At 43.7% G+C, this 22,690-nt stretch overlaps 1 protein-coding gene across 2 annotated transcripts in view; it reads left to right on the top strand.

Annotated features, from left to right (window-relative positions):
- Gys2 (glycogen synthase 2) overlaps positions 1-22,690 on the top strand; it is a 37,503-nt gene that overhangs the window by 1,572 nt on the left and 13,241 nt on the right. For both annotated transcript variants that reach the window (XM_005072918.4, XM_013115521.3), the window contains exons 2-11: positions 6,464-6,645; positions 7,703-7,894; positions 9,668-9,850; positions 12,979-13,123; positions 14,120-14,237; positions 14,637-14,757; positions 17,548-17,654; positions 18,703-18,762; positions 19,208-19,286; positions 20,211-20,324. In XM_005072918.4, the coding sequence (XP_005072975.1) occupies positions 6,464-6,645; positions 7,703-7,894; positions 9,668-9,850; positions 12,979-13,123; positions 14,120-14,237; positions 14,637-14,757; positions 17,548-17,654; positions 18,703-18,762; positions 19,208-19,286; positions 20,211-20,324 (1,301 nt within the window). The remainder of the gene's footprint in view (positions 1-6,463; positions 6,646-7,702; positions 7,895-9,667; positions 9,851-12,978; positions 13,124-14,119; positions 14,238-14,636; positions 14,758-17,547; positions 17,655-18,702; positions 18,763-19,207; positions 19,287-20,210; positions 20,325-22,690) is intronic.

The raw sequence follows: 22,690 nt of genomic DNA, 5'->3' as shown, positions 1-22,690 counted from the left end.
AAATGCTTTTAAAATGAAGTCAAACTAATGATTTTCCTAATGCAGATATCTCTAAGACTATACGGAGACCAATTTCTGTAGATTTATGGCTTCTAGTTAAAGGATGCTGGGATGGGGGGATCACTGTCCAGTCATGGCTGGCTTAGAACTCGAATGTCAAGTGCTAGGACTAAAGGTGTGTGACGTCACACCTGGATTAAGACTCTCAGCGGAGCATTAGCAGGTGAATGAATTTTGACGGCTGAGTTCCCCAAGATCATGCAAAACCAGGCAGAGAGATGGCTGGATGAACGGTGACAACAACCTTTGCAATGTGGCGATGGGAACTGAGAACGAATGGGAGTCCTCCTTCTTCCTTGTACCTGTAGAGAGTCAGCATAGTGTGAGAGTTAGAATTTTATTTGCTGAGGCTGGTGAGATACTGTATCCAGTAAATGCTAACACTGTAAGCATGAGGACTCGAGTTCCATCCCCAGAACCCACGTGCAAAAGCTGGGTGTGGCAGCACATGCCTGTTGTCCCGGGGCTGGGTGGACCCCAGAGGCTTACTGGCTTGTCACCCTCGCAGAAGTGCTATGCTCCAGGCAGGTGAGGGACCCTGTTTCAAAAAGTAGAGCCCCAGGACAGGCCTTTGCTGACCTCTGGCTTCCCTGTGTATGTGTGTATGTGCATATGCATTCACACGTGCACTCATAGGAACATGGACACACATGTGCATCACGTGTAGCATACAGAGAGAGAGAGAGAGAGAGAGAGAGAGAGAGAGAGAGAGAGAGAATTTGAACTCTGTCCTGGTTTCCACCTCACTCTGACTGTCCAAAGTTCTCTGCTACATATTTAGGAACTACAGAAAGAAAGGATTAGCAGTGCGCTCTTCTGTTTAGAAGCGCCCAGACCTGGCTCGCTGGGAGAATGCGTTCTTCTTCCTCTGGATTAGCGAGGAGGCACAGAGAGGACCCCACCTCAGCTCAGAGAAGGAGAGTGCTATAGTCAAAGCTCTTTCAAATGCCCCTTTCCAGTCACCAAGTCTTCCTCTCCAGTTTCGGAATAAGGCCAGATTCCTGCGAACCGGGCCACGTCTACTACACGGTGTCCCTGGAGAGAAGGGTTTTCTCTGCAGAGTAGGCAGGAACTCTAGGAGAGAGCTTTTGAAGGGGGAGAGCTGGCCTGGGTTTGTGCTGAGAATTAGTCGTGAAGGGCCACACACAGACTGCTGACATCCACAGGGCTCTTCTTGCTTCTGTTCTCCATCGAACAGACACGAATGGGGCGTTAGGGGAGATCTCTGGTGAAAGCTGCAGTCCCATGGGTCCTACGAGATGTGCATGCTAATCTCTGGCTCTAGAGGTCCCTGGCATATATAACACGTTCATAGCTGCGTGGTGGTGGCTCACACCTTTAATCCCAGCACTCAGAATGCAGAGGCAGGTGGATGCCTGTGAGTTTCAGGCCAGACTGGTCTACAGAGTGAGTTCCAGGACAGCCTCCAAAGCTGCACAGAGAAACCCTGTCTTGAATAAAAAATAAATAAATAAGAGTTCAGTGGGCCCCTTTTTTAAAAAAAAAACTTTCTCTTTTTGTTTATATGTACGGATGTTTTCCACACGTGTGCAGGAAAGGCCAGAAGAAGGCGTCTGTCCTCTTGGAACTAGAGTTGCAGAGGGTTGTGAGCTGCCATAAGAGAACTGCAATCTTACCCCGGTAGAGCAGCAAATGTTAACTGCTGGGCCATCTCTCAGTCCCTGCTAATTGGCTTAAAAAATGCTATCTACTCATATTGACATCTTCAGCACATATCTAACATTTTCAATCTAATTTTCCTAAATTCTTTTGTAGATTCTAGCAATCCCTAATAACCCACTGCTCTCGTAGCATCTTTTACAAGCCTAGCTTGAGGCTGCAGTCCTGTGCCGTTTGTGGCTATCATACAAGGCGGCTTAGAGCTTATGAAGTCACCCGCCCCCACTTCATAGCTGAAAGGACACATGGGGCGCCCCATGATCACACAAATGGCAGAGATGGGAAAAACTTGTCTCTTCCAAATCCATATAACAACTAAATATAAAAACGTCTACTGTCTAAGGAAGTTTTCCATAGATGAAACAACATTGTCTTACTCTTATTGTCAAATATCAGAGATTTTTAAAGCTTTGAGATAAAAAAAGAAAATGAAAAAAAAACCCTCAGGATGTCTAAATATCAGGTGCTTCATGGATAAAGTGAATAGAGCATGCTCTGGCCATCCTATAATGATCTGTGGAGAAGAAGAGATGTGTCCATAGACAAGAACACAGGACTTTTAAAAAGTTTTTCTTTTTTATTGAATGCATATGTCTGAGTGTTGGCCTGCATGTAGGTCTCCGTACTGTTTGCAACGGAGTGTTCATGAGGGCCAGAAGAGAGCTTCTGGCCCCTCAACATGGAGTTACAGATGGCTGAGGGTGCTGGAAAACGAACTCAAGTTCTCCCTCTGCAGGAGCAGCATGTGGTCTTATCCCCTGGGCCAACTCTCCAGCCCCACAAGAGACATCTGAGAGAGGAAAAATAATTCTCCCATGAATCCCAGTTCTTATACATTATGCTCAGACCTCAAGACAATTATTCCTGCTTGTTCACACTAGCCTCAAACGGTTGCTTTTTACTCATCCATTTGCCTATTATTACAACTACCCAGGTACTGTTTAATAAAAAGCATTAAGTGTCTACCAGGTATCCGGTACTGGAAGAGCAGACAGTCTTGAAGCCTGCAGAATTTGTCCAGTCCTCTAAAACGCACAGGCTTCTCGGGAAGATGGCCACGACTGCATTTCATCATCGGGTGTGATGGGTGTGGACTGTACTGTGTGTTGGCTTTCAGGGTGCAATTCCCAGCCTGCTCTAGTCTCAGCTGCCCAGTGGAGAGACATTTGTGCAAAGGTCTGTGGGCCGAGTCACTGCGGGGCAAAGACAGGGAAGGGGGCAACAACTCGGAGAGAGGGTCGTGTGTGTGTGTGTGTGTGAGAGAGAGAGAGAGAGAGAGAGAGAGAGAGAGAGAGAGAGAGAGAGAGAGAGAGAGAGAGAAGAATACACCCCAAGACTGACAGCGTGTAAACCCAGATACACAGTGTTCCCTGTTTACAGACCGGAGAGAGCAAACAGGAGTCTGTGGGGTGACGAGAGACTAGGCAGGGCTGGGTTGTGAAACTCCTGATAAATTATTACCCTAAGGAGACAGAGGTAAGACCCACAGATGACGGGGAAACGTGCACTGTTTGTCACCCTGAGTCCGGTCTGTTTTTACTCATGATGATCTCCAATTGTATCAAATGTCCTGCGAATTACATCACCGTGTCCTTCACTTCTAATGAATTCATTCGCTGATTAAATTTGTTCTTTGACAGTTCTGTACATGCATTTCTATTTGCTCTCACCCCACCCTCTTTTATAAACTGTCTCCCACCTGTCCTCTTCCCTGTCCTACAGGTCTCTTTCACACATTCATGCCTTTTTTTTTTTGTGACCACTGGCTTTAATCAGCATTGTCTGTGTTTGGAAATACTCACTGGGGACTGATGTGTTCGCCGTTTGGTGCACAGCTGTAGGGCTGTTTCTTGAGACAGGCTCTCTCTCACTGGCTTGATAAGGCTACACTGCCTGACTAGGGAACCGAAGACGTCTGCCTGTCCTCTCCTGTGAGGATCATGACATCCTGTGTGGGTCAGGACCTCAGGCTTGCATGGCAAACTCTTTACATGGGCCTCGTGTAAGACTTTTTCTGAGAAGAGAGCCTGCTATTTTTATCAGATTTCCAGATAGCCCAGGGATTGATGTGAGAACAACAGCCTATTAGAGAAATGTCTATTTAGGTCTGCCCTTTACCATATGGGGGTGACGATTCACTATGGAACTGTGTTTCTGACATGCTGTTGTTATTAATTCTTCATGAGACTAATAGTCAGCCCACTTCATCTTGGACAAGCCTCTGTTTACCCTGTTTGTTGCTTCTTTGGCTGGTTGGGCGTGAGTTTGGCTGCTCCCTGTGCTTTGAGGGTCTCCTCCAGAACACCCTTGTCTAGTCCACCGTTCTGAAGACTGTCTTCTGTGTTTCCCTCCAGGGCCTTCTCATCTCCAGCTGAAGTGTTGGACGCATGTGGGCTGGGTTTTGTGGGGGATGCTTGGTTCCATTGCCATGTGCTCACAGATGCCCGCATTTCCCAGCATCGGTCCCTGAGGTCCTCCCGTCATCTTGCGTTCTTTACATCCTTGTCAGCAGTCAGTCACCTGCGGCTGTGGGGCTGTATTTCTGGGCCTCCTATTCTATTTCACTGATATCCCTGTCTCTTGTTTTATTTACTTATTTATTTTTGATTTTTGTTTTGTTTTTCAGACAGGGTTTCTCTGTGTAACAGCCTTGGCTGTCCTGGAACGCACAAAGATCCGCCTGTCTGTGCCTCTCGAGTGCTGGGATTAAAGGCGGGTACCACCACCACCTGGCTAATCCCCGTTTATCTTTATACCCACACCATGATGTTTTGATTACTACATTTTTGTAGTGTGCTTTGAAACCAGGTAGTATAATTCCTCTTGCTTTGTTCTTTTTTACTTAGTTTTTTACAAAACAGGTTTATATTTATTCGTGTGTGTGTGTGTGTGTGTGTGTGTGCACGCCACATGTGTGAAGGTATTTATAGAGACCAGAAGAGGATGTCTGAGCCTCTGGGGCTGTAGTTATAGGTGGTTGTAGGTTACTTGATGTGGGTGCTGGGAATCAAACTTGGGTCCTATGGAGGAGCAGCCAGTGCTAACTCTTAACTCTTAAACTGTCTTAGCAGCCCCTGGCTTGGGGTTTTTTGTTTGTTTGTTTGTTTTTGCTTTTGAGAGAAGATTTCTCTGTGTAACAGTCCTAGCTGTCCAGGAATTTACTTTGTAGACCAGGATGACCTAGAACTCACAGAGATCTGCCTGCCTCTGCCTCCGGAGTGCTGGGATTAGAGGTGTGCCACTCTACTGCCTGGCCTTCCTTGATTTCTTTACAGTGGCATATGGAAATGTCATTGCTTCTATGTGAGGACTTCAAATCCCATCAGAACTTCACTGATTTGTTAGTTCTAGTAGGCTGGTTAACTTTTTTTTGGTGCAGTTTTTGCACCAATTTCTAGATAATAGATTATGCAGTCTGCAAATAGCAAAAATCTTTCTTTTCTCTGGTTTAGAAACTGGTCATTTCTTCCTCATGTCTTTCTGCTCCAGGGTGGGTTTCTGTTACTATGTTGGATATGAACAGTTTCTTACCTAGCGTTTACAGAGGGAACTGCCAGGCTTTCTCCATTGAGTTTCCCTGGGGGCATGCTTACCCTGACTTCAACACTGCATAGTGTACACATACTGAGAGGTCACACACACCATAAAAATGTGGCTACTTAGAAAATAGAAAGAAAAGCTGTGGCTCTAAACTTTCTAAGTCACTGGGATCCTTTTTGTTAGTCCAAAAGTATCTAGAAAACAGGCACATACACAAATACACACATTCTTACACATATGTGCATACACATATGCATGAACATATGCACACACAAATACATACATTCTTACACATATGTGTATACACACATACATGAACATATGCACACATGTATTCACAAATACATACATTCTTACACATATACACTCACACAGAAGTATACATGCACATGTACATTCATTCACACGCATACTCATACACAAGCACATACACACTCACACATTCACACCCCTCCACAAAAATACTCAAGTTTAACCAGAGACGAGATGGCTCAGTAGATAAATGTATCTGCAACTAAACTTGGTGACCCAAGTTCAATCCCTGGGACCCACAAGGTGGAAGGAGAGACCCAACACACACAGGCTGTCCTCTGGTCTTCACACATGAGGCATGGCACACATGCACCCTTCGTACATACAAATAAAAATGTCATTTAAAACTTTTAAGAAAGCTAAATCCCAACTACCTCATTGAGCTCTTGCTTTCCACGTGGGTTTCTGAGACCACAACAGAAAACCATCGTCACACCCTCTGAAACCCAATACAGTTTATCTTTTCATGAAACTGTTTATCCCCCTGCCCCCCCCGCTGTATCTCCCCTCGGTGACTTTTAAAGACCAGTCAATTCATTGCTTCTTGTCTTGAGTTATGATCTTTCTCTGCTGTCTGAAGGTTGTGGAGTCAGCCTAAGGTGTGAATGCGGGTCCATCAAGAAGTCTCTCTGTGCCTTGGTTTACTCATTTGTAAAATAAACACGGGATTGTCTCTGAAGTGTTTTGTGAAACCCATGAGAAATACCTCAAGTGGCTTAGAATAGGCCCAACATTGAACTCTTCAAAACATCTTAAATCCCACCCTTTAAAAAGTTAAGTGAAATGCTACTTTAAATGGTACAGTGGCAGATAGTAATTCATCTCTTGAGTTACCACCTGGAATAATAATGGTATGTTTTCTCCTCTACAGTTGGGGGCATCTATACTGTGATTCAGACCAAGGCCAAAACAACAGCAGATGAATGGGGAGAAAACTACTTTCTGATAGGTCCCTACTTTGAGCACAATATGAAGACTCAAGTAGAACGGTGTGAGCCCGTCAATGATGCTGTCAAGAGAGCCATGGATGCCATGAATAAGCACGGCTGCCAGGTAAAAGATTCTAATTGTCCCTTCCCTCTGTAACTCTCAGTGAGCTGGTATCAGAAAGCAGATCACGCACACACACACACACATCTTCCAGCAACTCTCAACTGATGAGCACCTAGATGTTTATGCACCTAGAATATTACTCTGTGTAAAGTTGTGTTACCTTTGCTTATGCTGCATTTGTCTAATTATATAAGGATGGATCGTGTTTAACTATATAAAGATATGTTGCATCTATTTTAGCTTGCCTGCCTAAGGCACCTGATTGGTCTGATAAAGAGTTGGGCGGCCAATAACGAGGCAGGAGAAAGTATAGATGGGGCTGGCAGGCAGAGAGAATAAATAGGAGGAGAAATCTAGGCTCAAAAAGAAAAAAGAGAGAAGGAAGGAAAATGAGAGAAGAGGGAGGAAGGAGTGAGGGACACACCAGGTGGAATAAACCAGCTAGACACAGAGAAGCAGGGAAAGCAAGATAGATGTACAGGAGTAAGAAAGGTAATCAGCCCAAGGGCAAGGTAAATAAAGAGGAGCAGGTTCTTTTAAGTTCAAAGAGCTAGCCAGAAATGTGCCTAAGCTAGGCCAAGCATTCAAAACCAATAATAAGGTCTGTGTCGTGATTTGGGAGCTGGCTGGTGGCTCAAAAGAAAAGGTCCAACACATGAGCTTTTGTCTTTAGGGAAGCGTTTCACACTAACCCTTGGTCTGCCATGCTTCTTTGTCTTAGTCCCTTTGTTGTGGCTGTGATGACAAACACTGACAAGACTGAGGGAGAAAGGGTGTATTTGACTAGCAATTACAGAAGGATATAGTCCCTGGGGCATGAACAACATAGCAGCACACAGGGCAGGCCAGCAGGCTACAGAAATCCAAGGCCTTCCTCTAGTGAGGCTCCACCTCCTAGAAGCTCCACAACCTTCCCAAATAGTTGGGACCAAGCGATCAAACACTTCACATTCAAATCACAACCCTTTCCAAATGTTTGCAGCTTCTAAGTCACAAATACGCATTCTTCCTTATGTTGTACTTAAAAGACAATGGCTATGTTTTCTCTCTGTATCAGGTGTATTTTGGAAGATGGTTGATAGAAGGGAGTCCATACGTGGTGCTTTTTGACATAAGCTCTTCAGCATGGAACCTGGACAGATGGAAGGGTGACTTCTGGGAAGCATGCAGCGTTGGCATCCCGCATCATGACCGAGAAGCCAACGACATGCTTATATTTGGGTCTCTAACTGCCTGGTTCTTAAAAGAGGTACAGTTTGAAATGAGGGCATCCTACGGCACTGAGCATCCAGCAATGACCCGAGAATCTGGAGATACTGCTTCTATTGATTGTCACAATGTATTTTTAAAAGGATTTCAAGGAAGTCTTTACCATTCCTCAACTATGTGCCAACCTTTGAACAGAGTAGTAATAGTTATTACTATTTGTCTTATGTAATATTTAAATGAAGTCATGTATATAAACACCCAGCTACATTGCCTGATTATGTAGATGATATGCAAAATATATGCATAAATATATAAAAGTCATGAAAAATATATGTGAGTTGTAGACAGCAGGAAAGACTTGAAACAGTTCACTTTGTCTATGCATGAGTCACACTGCACTTACAGTGATTTCTTGAGATTTCCATCATTCACTAAGGGCTGCATCAGCCTCAGCAGCTATGCAGGAACCTTAGCAGCAGATTAGTCTGGAGGAGTACAGTGTAAGAACACTGGGAGCCAGTTTGTTAAGTGAGCCCAGGCTCTACTCTCTTACCTTCTCAAAGCACAGTAGGAGGATTTCCCTGCAGGCCTGTTATCACCTCCAAATGGTTACATCTGACAGGAAAGTCAGATCTTAAGGAAGGAGACCCCTAGTGAGGAGGGCGCTAAGGACATAGTATTGTGATGGTGCTGCCCTTACCAGATCCATCTGATGAAGTCCTACCCGATACTCACCAAGAACTGACTGGAGAAGGTGAGCGGGCGGCTTCTTAGTGGTGGTAGAAGGGAAGACAGGTTAGTGATTTGGAAAAAGTCTGTCATAATGACAGATATACAGTCCCATGGCACCAGTAAGTGCCACCAACTCTTCCTCTACAGTCTTCCTGGCTGAGCCATGGCCCCAAGTGGGAGACCAGCCATTAAGTGGGGTGTGTGTGTGTGTGTTGTGCATTTGTTTGGTTTAGGGGTATGTTTGTGTGTGTATGTGCACACACATGTGTTTGGTGTGGGGGTATATTTATGTTTATGTATGTGTGGTGTATGTGGTAAATATGTGTTTGGTGGGGGGTATATTTATGCGGAAAGGTGTGTGTATGTATGGCGTGCATGTGTTTGGTGTAGGGTTATGTTTATATATGTGTGCATGCATGTGTGTTTGGTGTGGGGGTATGTGTGTGTGTGTGTGTGTGTGCTGCATGTGGTAAATATGTGTTTTACATGGGAAAGTGTGTGTGTATGGTGTGGTATGTGTATGTGTTTGGTAGGGGGATATATTTGTGTGTTGTGTTTTTTGGGTGTACTTTACTACACATGCTTACTGTGAAGGTCTGTGTGTTTGTGTGTCTGTGTGTGTGTGTGCGTGTGGTGTGCGTATGTTTGGTATGGGGGTGTATTTTCTGCAAGGGTTTGTGTGTGATATATTTTTGAAAGAGTCACATGGGTAGACTGTGGATTCCCTTGGCTTCTTCAAAAGCATTACTTCTGTTATTGAGTCATTTACTCAATGAATATTACTGTTTGTTGCATGTTTATTCAAGTTATTAGTAGTATAGCTGATATATATTATTTATTAATAATATTTGTATTTATTCTGTGGATACAAAAATAAATCTGACCAATTACTTAAAGGAAGGATTAAGACACAAAAAACATATGGACTTGACCAGTGAATTCTACTTGTCTGCACGCTTCTCGTTTAGGCTCCTTTAAGAGGGATACGTTTTATAAACCTCACATCTCTCCTCCTGCTGTGGGCAATTCTCAAGATCAACCATCAGCAATCACTTTTCTAAAGGCTTTTCTCCTGACTCAGGTGACAGATCACGCAGACGGTAAACATGTCATTGCCCAATTCCATGAATGGCAGGCTGGAACCGGGCTGGTCCTTTCTCGTGCCAGGAAACTCCCCATCGCTACAATATTTACAACCCATGCCACACTACTTGGGCGGTATCTCTGTGCAGCAAATATTGACTTCTACAACCAGCTTGACAAGGTAAACCACCCACCAGCCCCACTTGTCCCCTTTCCTTCAGCTCCCTGAAGCCCAGAGATGAAAGCTATTGATCTCTGCATTTCAGCTCACAGTCACACGGCAGCCATGCCCTTTCAGCTCATCAGGATTCATGGAGAGGGCTGCCCTGGGTGATGGAACTGGAAGGGATTTAACTTTGCTCTGTGTGCATTGGATATAGAGGCTGGGAGGCCCAGATGGCCATAAGAGGAGAGAGAGACGGAGAGAGAGAGAGAGACAGAGAGAGAGAGAGAGAGGCAGAGAGAGAGAGAGAGACAGACAGAGAGAGAGAGAGAGAGAGAGAGAGAGAGAGAGAGAGAGAGAGAGAGAGAGAGAGAGAGAGAGAGAGAGAGAGAGAGAGACTGTACTGCCAGGCATAGGCTCTTGCTCCTTCCCGGATTCAAGGTCTGATGACTGACAGGTAGACAGCTGGAGTCTTAGGTAGACCTCCCTGATCTGAGCCTTATCGCTTTATCCTCAGCTTCTTTCTGGAGTGCACAGGTGAGGAGCTTGCAGGGCCAGTGAGCAGGTGTCACAGGAAGTGGCGGTGGACATCTGATGGCTCATTTTACTGATTGCCTAATTCTGTGACCTCAGATCATTCAGTTTTTATCTTTCTTCAACTTTCAGTTCATTGGCGTGATAAAAGTATCTTCCCAGTTTTACCTTTATTTATGTGTCTGTGTGAGTGTGTGCCACATGTGTCCAAGTGCCTTGGAGACCAAAAGAGGACATCAAATTGTCTGGAGCTGGAGTTATGAGTTGTTGTGAACTGCTCAAGTGAGAGCTGGGAATTGAACTCAGGTCTCTGCAAGAGCAGCACGTGCCTTTACCATTGAGCTGTCTTTACAGTCTCAAGGCATCTTCTATAAAGTCAGAAAGGTTATCCAAAGCACATATCTGACGATCATAAACTAAAACATGTGTCTTTGATAACTATTGTACTTATCAAGTTAGTTTAGCGCTTGAAGGTTTGGTTTCATTATTAGGAAAATTAGGGAGTTGAAAACTTGAGTTTTAAAAAACTTACCGAGAATTAAAAGTTTTGGGATCCTATGAATCAGAATGTGTGTGTTCGTGGATGCACATTCATGAATAATAATCAGTAGCCTGGGAAGTTGATGCCGCTGTCTCGAACACATTTGGAATGCAAGGACGCTCCTGGCTGAAAGCCTCTAACAGTGCAGACAGCCGTGCTAATGAGAGCTGCCCTACAAAAAGGTCAGCCCAAGCTAAGGCCCAGGCTTTCAGTAAGTCACCAAGGGATTCAGAAAACCAGGAGACCAAAGAGACCTGCAAACAGTGTACGGTAACTGTCCACTAATGAGGGCAAACCTGTGGTGTGCACCTCGTCACTGTGCTGAGAAGGTCAGGTTTGGATCTTCCAGTGACCCATGGAGTCCTCCACTCCAGAGAGCTGTGCGGGCTTATAGATAACAATCAATGAAATCTAATAATGTGTAATGCGCAGTCTTATTTAGGAACAAACACATTATAAGGCACAGATAGTGACCCATGGAGTCCTCCACTCCAGAGAGCTGTGCGGGCTTATAGATAACAATCAATGAAATCTAATAATTGTAATGCACAGTCTTATTTAGGAACAAACACATTATAAGACACATATAGCTTGCAACAAGCCTTTGATTAAATAGTTATATCATTATGCCCTGGATGATGACTACATATGTCAAGTATGTTCTGATATATCATATGTATTTCAAGCCTGTCATTCTAGTGAATGGTTCTGCCATCCACTAGTGGGTAACAAGTTGTCAAAAATCAGGCTTTGAGTTACAGTCATATGCATTTTTTTTACAGTGGGAGATCCCAAGCTCACACTAGATTTTGATTTAGGCAATATATAAACATATCAAATTACATTCCTCAAATAAGACATTTAATGGAAATGTGATCCTGGGCAAAGTTCCCTGACCTCTGAAAGGTTCAGTTGCCCCTTCTGTAAAAGGAAGACAGAAGACGTGAGTTTCGTGGGGATTAAACACGACGGTGAAGAGCAGAGCTGAATACAGCGTGGCAGGCATCGGACAGTACTGTAGAGGAGTTTGTCTGATTCTCTTTTACGACACCGCCAGTGTCTCAGGAAGCTTTGTGAGAGACAACACTGAGTGAGGGAAACAGAAGAAGTCCAGCTGTTTAAGGGCTCGTTGAGGATTTGGTTTCTGGGTTTTTTGTTTTTAGCTAAAATATCCAGAACATGCATATGAAATCTTATATAAATATATGTATATAAGTATAAATATATATACTAAAAATAATATCGAGTGACAGATGAGCCTACAGTCTAACATATTATTTAAAGTGAGCGTATACTCTTTGACATTAACTTCGAAGACATATATAACCAAGGGGGGGGGTGGTGGTGGTGGAAATCTCTCAGCTTTTCTCTCTCAACAAGTTAATAGGATAATAATTATCCAAATGTCAATGTCAAGTTTAGCGTCAGCTTTGTTTCGTTTAAAAATTTTTTAATTTCATTTTATCCATACAGATGTCTTGCCTACATGTATGTCCATGTGCCATGTGCATGCCTAGTGCCTGCTGAGGTCAGAAATGGGCATCAGATCCCCCAGGAACTGGAGTTACAGACAGCTGTGAGCCGCCATGTGGATTCTGGGAATCAAACCTGGGTCCTTTGCAAGAACAGCCAGTGCTTTTAACCACGGGACCATTCTCCATTCTCCAGCCTCCTTTATTTATTTTTTTAACTTTTTTAAATGTATGGGCCCAGCACACTTCTGCTGCAGGATTCTGCTACACTGTCTTTTTATTTTATGGTTCGTTGTTTATGATAAAATATAAAATCTTTGAAGGCTACAACTATCTTTATGCTTATAAACTAAGGAATAGAAAATGCAAAAAAATATCAAATTTTTATAGGGGATGAAATATCAGTCTGGGAGACATGAAGCAAACAATGCTTTTTAAAATGCCAGTTTTATAATTTAGCAAGTGGCTTGACACGCACTCGTCCTCTGATGGGGTTATTTTGACTTCTGTCAGTGTGAGGAAGAAGAGCTCGTGAACTACCGATTTTGTCTTGCTTGTGAAGAGATCGCAGACGGAACATGTATTTTTGTCTCCCACAGTTCAACATAGACAAAGAGGCGGGCGAAAGGCAGATTTATCACCGCTACTGCATGGAGCGGGCCTCGGTGCACTGCGCGCACGTGTTCAGCACGGTGTCCGGAATCACAGCCATCGAGGCGGAGCACATGCTGAAGCGGAAACCTGGTAACTGGGGAGGCTGGGTTTGTACCGCATCACCCTTGCTTAATGGCTGTGATCTCTCCTGTAGTTCCCTTGCTTTCAGGTACCACTGGGGGCCTAGAGGAGGGCCTTCAATAAATGAGTTTTGTCAAACAACAAACACAAGCAAGCGAAAAACAAGTGCCCGGGGACAGGACAGTGGCAGCATAGGCTATGCTGTGTTCTTTGTTCTTTCCCAAAGCTCCCTTGGATTTGGTGTTCTCTTGGACTCTGCCGTAATTCGGGTTTCAGTTGCTATGATAAACACCATGACCAAAAGCAACTTGGGGAGGACAGGGTTTGTTACAGCTTACACGCCCTGATCACAGTCTATCGTTAAGGGAAGTCAAGGCAGGGACTGAAGCAGAAACACGAGGAGGAACAGAAACCGTGGAGGAATGCTGCTTGCTGGTTTGCTTTGCCTGGCTTGCTCAGCCTAAGAGGAGGCACCGCCCACAATGGGCTGGACCTTCTCACATCAGTCACTGATGAGGGGAAGGTGCTGCAGAGTTGCCTATAGACCCATCTCACAGGGGCATTTTCTCAATCACGGTTCCCTCTTCCCAGATATGCTACTAAGTTGACAAAAGGATCCAAGTAGGACTCACTCATTCTTACACTCATGATCCCTAGAGTTCAGCCAACAATGTCCTCATCTCTCTCCCGATCTCCCTGTGTTTTTCTCTGCCCACAGCGCCCCTCTCTGAGCTTACACGCATGCTTTGCCTTCTCCTGTTCTAAAGTGAAGATTTTGCTGGCGAGGCGGCCCTGTTAAAGGGTTGCATGCCAAGTACCTTGGAAAAGCAAGCCACACGGGCCACTTCTGTTTACTCACCGAGCCTCCTGTGTTTGCCCTCCCACACTAACTCAAAATCGTCTCTTTAAGGAACTACCAATTTCAGGGCTTTATTTATTTGAAGGTGACAGAATGCACATTATCTCTCAGGAACTATTCCCAATGGCTTTATTTTGTTTTCCTAGATGTAGTAACTCCAAATGGCTTGAATGTTAAGAAGTTTTCTGCAGTGCATGAATTTCAAAATCTTCATGTTATGTACAAGGCCAGAATCCAGGATTTTGTTCGGGGTCATTTCTATGGGTATGTCTTTGTTTCTTTAAAAAAAAAAAAAAAGCAAGCGCTGGGGCTGCAGAGAAGGCTCAATGGTTATGAACACACGTTCTTCTTGGAGAGGACCAGAACTGTGTTCCAAGCACCCACATCAGTTGGCTCACAACCACTTGTAACTCTAACATGGGGAGGGGCTCTGACACCGTCTTCTGGTCTCCAAGACACACAGGCACACGCACGCGCGCACACACACACACTCACTCACACACACACACACACACACACACACACACACACCTTTACAAGGTGTTTCCGAGCATTATAGCAAATGCTTCTCTTTCCCTAGCCCCCTCTGCTTGAATAGACGTCCTGCTGTGGATTTTGTTGCAGTTATTCTGTTTTATGAGAAGTTGCTTTGTTTTGTTTCAGTCATTTGGATTTTGATCTCGAGAAGACTTTATTCCTTTTCATCGCTGGGAGGTATGAGTTCTCAAACAAGGGAGCTGACATCTTCCTGGAATCCTTATCCAGGCTCAATTTCCTCCTAAGGGTAAGAAAGCTCTGGGGTGTCGCACGCTGACGCTCTGCTGTGGATGTGAAGAGGAAATATGATTTTGACATCTTAAAATGATAACCGGAAAAGGTTATCACCAAGTCTGATTTCCATCTCCAGAACCCACGTGATAGAAAGAGGGAAAGACTTGCAGAAGCTGTCCTCTGAACACACACACACACACACACACTCACACACATACACACACACGTGCACGCACATACACACATACATGCACACAATACATGCACACACTCACATACATGCACACATGCACACACGCACACATACATGCACACACACACACACACACTGGGGAGGGGAGACAGAGACAGAGAGGAGGAAGAGGAGGAGAGAAATGGTACTAAACATTTAAAATGATAATGCCATTCTGGAAATGACTCTACCTGTTCAATTTACATATTGGAGTTATATATGTCACTCATACATGTCTTTGTCTATGCTTTAAAGTACATTTTTAAATCAGAATTTCATACTATACGTACTACATGTTAGAAAGTCATTCTAATAGTTCTTTTCCTTGATGGGAATTTGTTGAAAGATAAAGCAAAGTCAAACAAACTAAAACCCATATATCATTTATTAGAAACTAGAGGCAAACCATGGAAGCACATGTTTTTAATGCCAGAATTCAAGGGGCAGCAGAATCAGTGAGGTCAAGGCCAGCCTTGTCTACAGAGTGAGTTCCAGGTCAGCCTGGACTAACAGAGTGAGTTCCAGGACAGCTAAGGCTACACAGAGAAACCTTGTCTTGAAAAATCAAAAAAAAAAAAAAAAAAAAAAAACAAGCCAGATGTGGGTGATGATATAGTGTCCTGAAGGTCACCCTTGGCATCACACCTAGCAATCCGAATCCAGACATGTCCTTCTGCATGTGAAACAGTGGAGTGTTACAGCACTAGTCTTCCACAGAATAGACACACCTTGCAAACTCAGCCTCTCCACCCCACTTTACCATCTATACCAGCTGCCCAAGTTGACGGATCTTCAAGTGTTCATCCCTGGAAACATGAAAAGGTTCTACTCCTGCACCTTGGCTCGGGAAGCAGGCCCTAAAAACAGATTCCCTATGAACTCAGCAGAGAAGCACAGCCCCAGGGAGACAGTTACAGAAAATGGCTTCACGCCACAGCTATTGATTAAAGTGATGGGTTTATATTCCAATCCTATCAAACTAAAAAGCAGAACAAACACAGAGTGTAAAAGCTGGGTGCTATTGGGACACTGAGATGCTGGGAGTCAGGAGGTGTCCCAGAGGTTGAACGCACAAGCTTCTTCAGAGCTGGGCTCCCAGCACCCGCCTGGTGGCTCACAACCTCCTGGAGCTCAAGTCCAGGACATCAATGCCCTCTTCTGATCTCCTCAGGCTCTGTGCGCATGTACACACACCCACACACCTGCACACTTTTAAAACAGAAAAAGATACTGAGACAACCTAGGTTTTCCTAAGCTCTGTATTATCGTCTCCAAGTTTTTCTGGAATATGATTCTTTTTTCCCTTCTGTTAGCAAAGATATTATGCAATGTATGATGAATATTTCCTAAAACTGCATTATAAGAAAGTGATTAATAATAATAATACCATCTGCAAAAATAAAAGATTAAAGTGAAAAGGATTACTCTGCTATAATCTTTGCTCATATTTCTAGGAATATAGTCACAAAGCATGCTTTGTAAACATGCTCATAATTGTATCAAACATGCATCATGTTTAGGGTCATTATTATAATAAATCAACCCATACATTTATGACATGAAGTAATTAAAACCTATTGTTATTAAGTTAGAGAGAAAAGATCATCATGCAACTTAGAATTAAAGCATACTATGTAGTTTTTTTTGTTTTGTTTTTTGATAATACAGCAGTCATGACCCATGACTTTTGTAGATTTTCTGAATGGACTGAGGGCAGAGGCCACACAACTGATGGAATGATATCCCCAACTCAGGTCATAGTCTTATAATTTTAGTTCATAAGGATATCCATATGCTCATAATCTTAACTGAACTTAGGCTTTTACTCCAAAGCTGCTTAATATACACCATCGCTCTGTGAGAGATGCTAGGCCCAGGACATTTGTGGAAGAGAACAAGGCAGCATAGACTTCAGATGCTAAAAAATAACAGTTTAAGTATCAGTTTTGCTCCTAACAGGCTATGAGCATGCAGATAGAATATTACACATACCATGCTTCTTAACATGCTTTCTTAAGATGTGAGGTGAATCACACATCTCATGTGTGTGGTGGTTGTAAGGGTGGAGTTCAGTTGTGTATTTAAAGTGCCCCAGCACAGAATCTGCTACATCAGAGCGTGAAGCACATGCTTGCCCTCTTCCTTTAGATTTTGGCCTAAAAGCCAAGATGCATCTCATGAATCATCTAGACATGAAACAGAAACATTAAAAAAATTTTTGTACTAATCAGTAGATCAGAAAGAGCTAGAAGAAGAATCAGAAGTAAATCCTCATTAAATTTTGAGTCTGAATTTTTAAAGAAGGAATTTTTTTTGTTCCTAATCAGGTCCCACGTGTTCTTTAGCCACAGGAAAACACAATGGCATGGGTAGCTGCTATTATCTAATTTACGTGGCCAATGGTGTGGGAATATTCATGACTGACAAATCCTGATTGGAAGTCAGGTCTCACAGCTCAGCATTCTTTCTCCCCATGACACTTGAAAACAGTTTTCCAAGCTTAAGGTTCCCGTGCCAGATGCTTTTTGATCTTTGTTAGGTGACGCTACTGTGTTTTCTAACCCTCCTCAGATGCATAAGAGTAACGTCACTGTGGTGGTGTTTTTCATCATGCCTGCCAAGACAAACAATTTCAACGTGGAAACCCTGAAGGGCCAGGCGGTGCGGAAACAGCTGTGGTAATCTCCCATTTGTCGGTCCTCTCAGGCAATGAGTGAAGGGAGTTTTGCCTAAGTGTGTGACCTCTGAACTGTGCCCTCGAGCTTTGCTTCTTCTTTTAAGACTACAGCATAAATGCTATGTGGTTTTTTTCTCCTGGGGCTAGCCGCTGTGTTAGACTGTGCAAAGCTCGCAAGACAGTGGGCGCCGTACTGGGAAAAGTTCCTAACAAACACCACAGAATGAGCGAGTATCCACATATGGGTTTTAAAGATGGGAACATTAAAGTGTACCCCAAAGCAAGGGGATGAGTATGATGACTCCATCTACACTCAGCCCAGACCCGCTCTGTCTACGCCTCCGTTCACTGACTCTCCGTGCTCTTAACCATTCCCCAGTTACCTCGAGCAAAAAAGGATTGCAGCTCTCTGGGCTGTTCAAATGTTTTGTGACCTTGGTCCTGGATTCTTTTCAACCAAGCTATATGAGCCAGTAGGGATATAAGAGGAGGGGCTATATTTAAAAAATATATATTTGTAGCTTCAAGGAATGCCAATGAGACAACAGCACCTTCACAACAGATGATGTCTTAGTTACCTTTCTGTTGCTGTGACAAAGCACCATGGCCAAGGCAACTTACAAAGAAAAACGTTAATTCAGCGTCCACAGTTGCAGGGGGTTAGAGTCCATGACCATCACAGTGGGGAGCATGGCAGCCAGCAGGCAGGCAGGTGGGCGGGCAGGCAGGTGAGTGGGTGTCGGGGCTGGCGCAGGCATGTGAGTGATGCTTAAGCAGTAGCTGAAAGTTTGCATCTTGATCCACAAACATGAGGCAGAGGGAGCTAACTAGGAATTGCATGGGCGTTCTGACACCTCCAAACCCACTTCCAGTGACACACCTCCTCCAACAAGGCCATGCCTCCTAAATCTTCCCAGACAGTTCCAGCAACTAGGGACTAGGCGTTCAAAGATCTGAGCCTATGGATGTCATTCTCATTTAAACCCCCCAAAGGTGAATATGAAACGTTTTGATTCCATCTGAATCAGAGCTCTGTCTATGCCAAACAGGGACACCGCACACGCTATGAAGGAGAAGTTTGGAAAGAAACTCTACGATGGGTTACTGAGGTGAGCACCTTGAACAACTTACACGCCAACGTTTAGGTCTTCACAGTCACACATCACAGTTTATTCACTTTTCACACAGTTTGTTCCAAATGTAATGGGACTGGTAGCCTTTGAAGATGTCATATGAGCACCAGCATTTTGCCTTTCATTTGACAATATCAGTAAACAGCTTACGCCTATGAGATCATGTGTGCATACACACACACGGGTTCTTATTCAGTGGGTACTCATTAGTACCCCAGTGTGTGCCTGAAGGAGCTTCTGAGTTCAAGTATATTTTGATTTAATATAGCAAGTAAATACTAAATATTCATATATTAAATCTGTGCTAATATGTCAATAAATAACATCATTCATTACAATAAATGAACTACATGTGCCTGGCAGTTAGAAAACACTTGACTAGTGCCCCCTGTTCTTATTTTTAACACCGTTGTCATCACAGAGGAGAAATTCCTGACATGAATAGTATCTTGGATCGAGATGACATAACAATTATGAAAAGAGCCATTTTTTCGACTCAGGTAAGTAAAATTTAAAAGTACCTGCCATCTCTCATTATTAAAATCAACCTAGGCAGTACTTTCTTCATTCAGAGGAAGGAATTTGATAAATGAGGAAATTTCAGATATGGGAGCTGGAAAAATATTCTCTTTCCATTGTATGTGTATTTGTGGTTGTGGAGCTGGGCTCGTGGAAGTCTTGTGGAAGGAGGAAAACTTGATGGAGTTAGATCCTTTCTCTCCACCGTGTGAGTCCCAGAGATGGACCTCAAAACATCAGACTCCGCAGCAAGAACCTTTGACCACTGAGACATTTTGTCTACCCAGAAAAGTACTCTTAAATAGTCACTTGAATAATTGTAAATGTGCTTTTATGAATCATTTTAAAGGATTCTTTTACAAACCTCACAATTCTGTCTTTGAACACATTCATAGAATTCCTTTTGAATCAATATACTCAGTTATAAAACTATGTCCATTATAACAATAACAACAAATCTCCAAAAGTGCAGAATCCCTGCCATAGTAGAGAAATTGCCAGCGTTTCTCAGCTGAGCAGAATTATTTTAAAATGTAATGTAATGTCCTAGACATGCACGGGGGGGTCCTGTGAATAGTGTGGTTTGCTGGACAATTCCAGTGAATCAAGTTCATCTTGAATGAAGATTCGAAAGTACCGTCACATTCTAGAATAAAATCCAGAAGCCTTTCATACAGTAGCTGCATGGGGGTGGGTGGAAGGCAGAAACTTTTCTGTTCTTGTCTGTGAAGAAAGTTCTGGAACTCTTTCTCTTCCCCAGAACTACGAAAAGCTTAGTTTTCAAAGCGAGTGTCATCTTAGAGGGCTGAGTGCAGAGGGTGCATGAGATGTCAGTGGCCTTTTGCAGAAATGAGTCACGCTTATTAATGCTCTTCACCACCAACATTTTCTTCCTGTTCCCTCAGAGACAGTCTTTGCCGCCTGTCACCACTCACAACATGATTGATGACTCCACGGATCCCATTCTCAGCACCATCAGACGGATTGGACTTTTCAACAATCGTGCAGACAGAGTCAAGGTGGGACTAATTGCTTTGTTATAAACTGCTTCAACAATGTGCAGAATAGGCCAAGGCAAAAATTCAGTTGGTAAAATGCTTGCCATGCAAGCGTGACAACACGAGGCCACCTTCCAGTGCCACACTAACAGCATGGCCTGTAGGCACACGCTTGTAGACCCAGTGCTCAGGGAACCCAGAGGATCCTTGATCACTAGCAAGTCAGCCTGGCCTAATTGGTGAGCTCCAGGCCAAAAAGAGACCCTTCCTCAAAAAGTGACATGGAGCACTCCTTAAAAACAGCACCCCAGGCTGAGCTCTGTCTTCCACACACGTGCACACACAAATGCATGATATGAACACACACACACAAACACACACACACACATACACATCCACACACACCTACTAGAACATAAATTCCCATGCCCACATGCACACACACCAACAAAAGAATTGTATAGAGTATACTTTGGAGGGAATTTATTGCGAGCTCTTCATCATTTTAACATCTTCTGTAAAAAAAACCAAACAAACAAACATTTAAACACTTCTAAGAAAACTGATTCTGCTTCTTGTTTTAGGTAATTACTCTTAGATATTAGTTAACTCTTAGCTTTAATCCTAACATTTGTTTTAATTGCACAATGTTACCAGTAAGAGAAAAGAAATTACCTACTTTTTAACGATCAAAATAAATTCTAAAACATACTTTATGGGAGAACTCTGGTAAGAGTTATGTGTTTAAGCGTTTTCTTTTTATTTCAAAATTATATCTATTCATATAACGTGCCGTGGCATTTCATGAAAAGGTCAGAGGACAACTTGTGGGAGTCAGTTCTCTCTCCTTCCACCTTTGGTTCCTGGGATCAAACTCAGGTTGTCAGGCTTGGTGACAGGCGCGGTGTCTGATGAGCCACCTCCGTGGCCCTGCCAGTGTGTTTACTATGACAAATTCTTTCCACACAGAGTGATGTTTTTGTTATCGTTTTATGTGCGTGGGTGTCTTGCCTGAATGGATGGTTGTATGCCTTGGGTATGCCTGGTACCCAAGAAAGCCAGAAGCTGGCATCAGATAGGCTGACACCGGAACTAATCAGATACGCTGACACCAGAACTACATACAGATGGTTATGAGTCACCACGTGGGTGCTGGGAATCTAACCCAGGTCCTTTGGTGGAATGATGCTCTTAGCCATTGAACCACCTCTCCGTCCCCATCTGGTTATTGTGCGGGCTATGCCCACTAGTGCAGTCAGCCCTTTATGTATGCCTCCATCTTCCCAGCCCAGTGTACACACTTTTTTGACAGCCTTTGATTCCAGACCATTGTCCAGTTCCCATTTGCTGGGCATCTCATTCAGGCACCCCCTCCTTTCTGTAACATCCTCACAGCCCGGTCTGTTTGCTGGAGGTGATGAGTCTCCGTTGGCACATTGCTACCTCTCCAACGTCCTTCGTATTGGGGCTCATCTTGGTTTTGTTCATTCTGAGTCTGGGTAAACGAATAAAGGCGTGTAGTTGTCACTGTAGCACGAGTAGGAAGCTTTTCTGTCCTAAACAGTCTTAGTGCTCTGCATATGCACTGCTGAATAGTAGTTTGTTAACTCCTGACAAGTCTGTCTTTTCCAGAATATCCATATAGTTAAGGTATTTCCTTGAACACCGGCACAGGCCTTTATGTACGTGTGGCATTTTTCTTTGAGTCAAGTGTGACTTTTGAGCAGAGGCATGAATCGTATCTTTGCAGGACACTCCAGTTGTTGTGTGGACTAGAGAGCTTTGTAGGATAAAAGCAAGCATTGGTAGGTAGTAACTGCCTCTGGGAGAGAGGGAATGGCATGGTCTAATCTGGTGAGAGGGAATGGCATGGTCTAATCTGGTGAGAGGGAATGGCATGGTCTAATCTGGACAGGTCTGTTTCAATATCTTCCTCCCCCGGGGTCTATTTCTCTCAGACAACTCATGTGTAGGTCACAAGTGATCCATCCCATCTCCTCTTTCCTGCTTAACTGGGAACAGAGTGACAAAAAAGACAGGGATTGGCAGTTGGAGAAACAAATAAAACTCTCGTTGGGGAACAAGGCTGAAGAAGACCTGAGGGGCTAGTTTAGTGTGAAGTCAGAAAGTGTGCATGCTAACGCTCCACCCTGTGAACCAACATTTGGAGATAAAGGGCAAAGTCAAGAGACTTTGCGCTACAGAGTGGAGGAAGGAGGAAAGGAGAGGCTAACTTCTTTGTGACTTACCTTTCCCTCTGTCCCTGAACATAAAACACATGGATTCTCTAGGATTGAAGGAAGTATAGAAGGGTTTTTTTTAATATTTTATTTTTAAATTTAAATTTAAATTAGAAACAAGGTTGCTTCACATGTCAATTCCAGGTC

The sequence above is a fragment of the Mesocricetus auratus genome, unplaced genomic scaffold (assembly GCF_017639785.1).
Source record: "Mesocricetus auratus isolate SY011 unplaced genomic scaffold, BCM_Maur_2.0 Super-Scaffold_100001, whole genome shotgun sequence".
Classification (NCBI taxonomy): Eukaryota; Metazoa; Chordata; class Mammalia; order Rodentia; family Cricetidae; genus Mesocricetus; species Mesocricetus auratus.
This window is presented reverse-complemented; position numbering and strand designations above follow the sequence as displayed.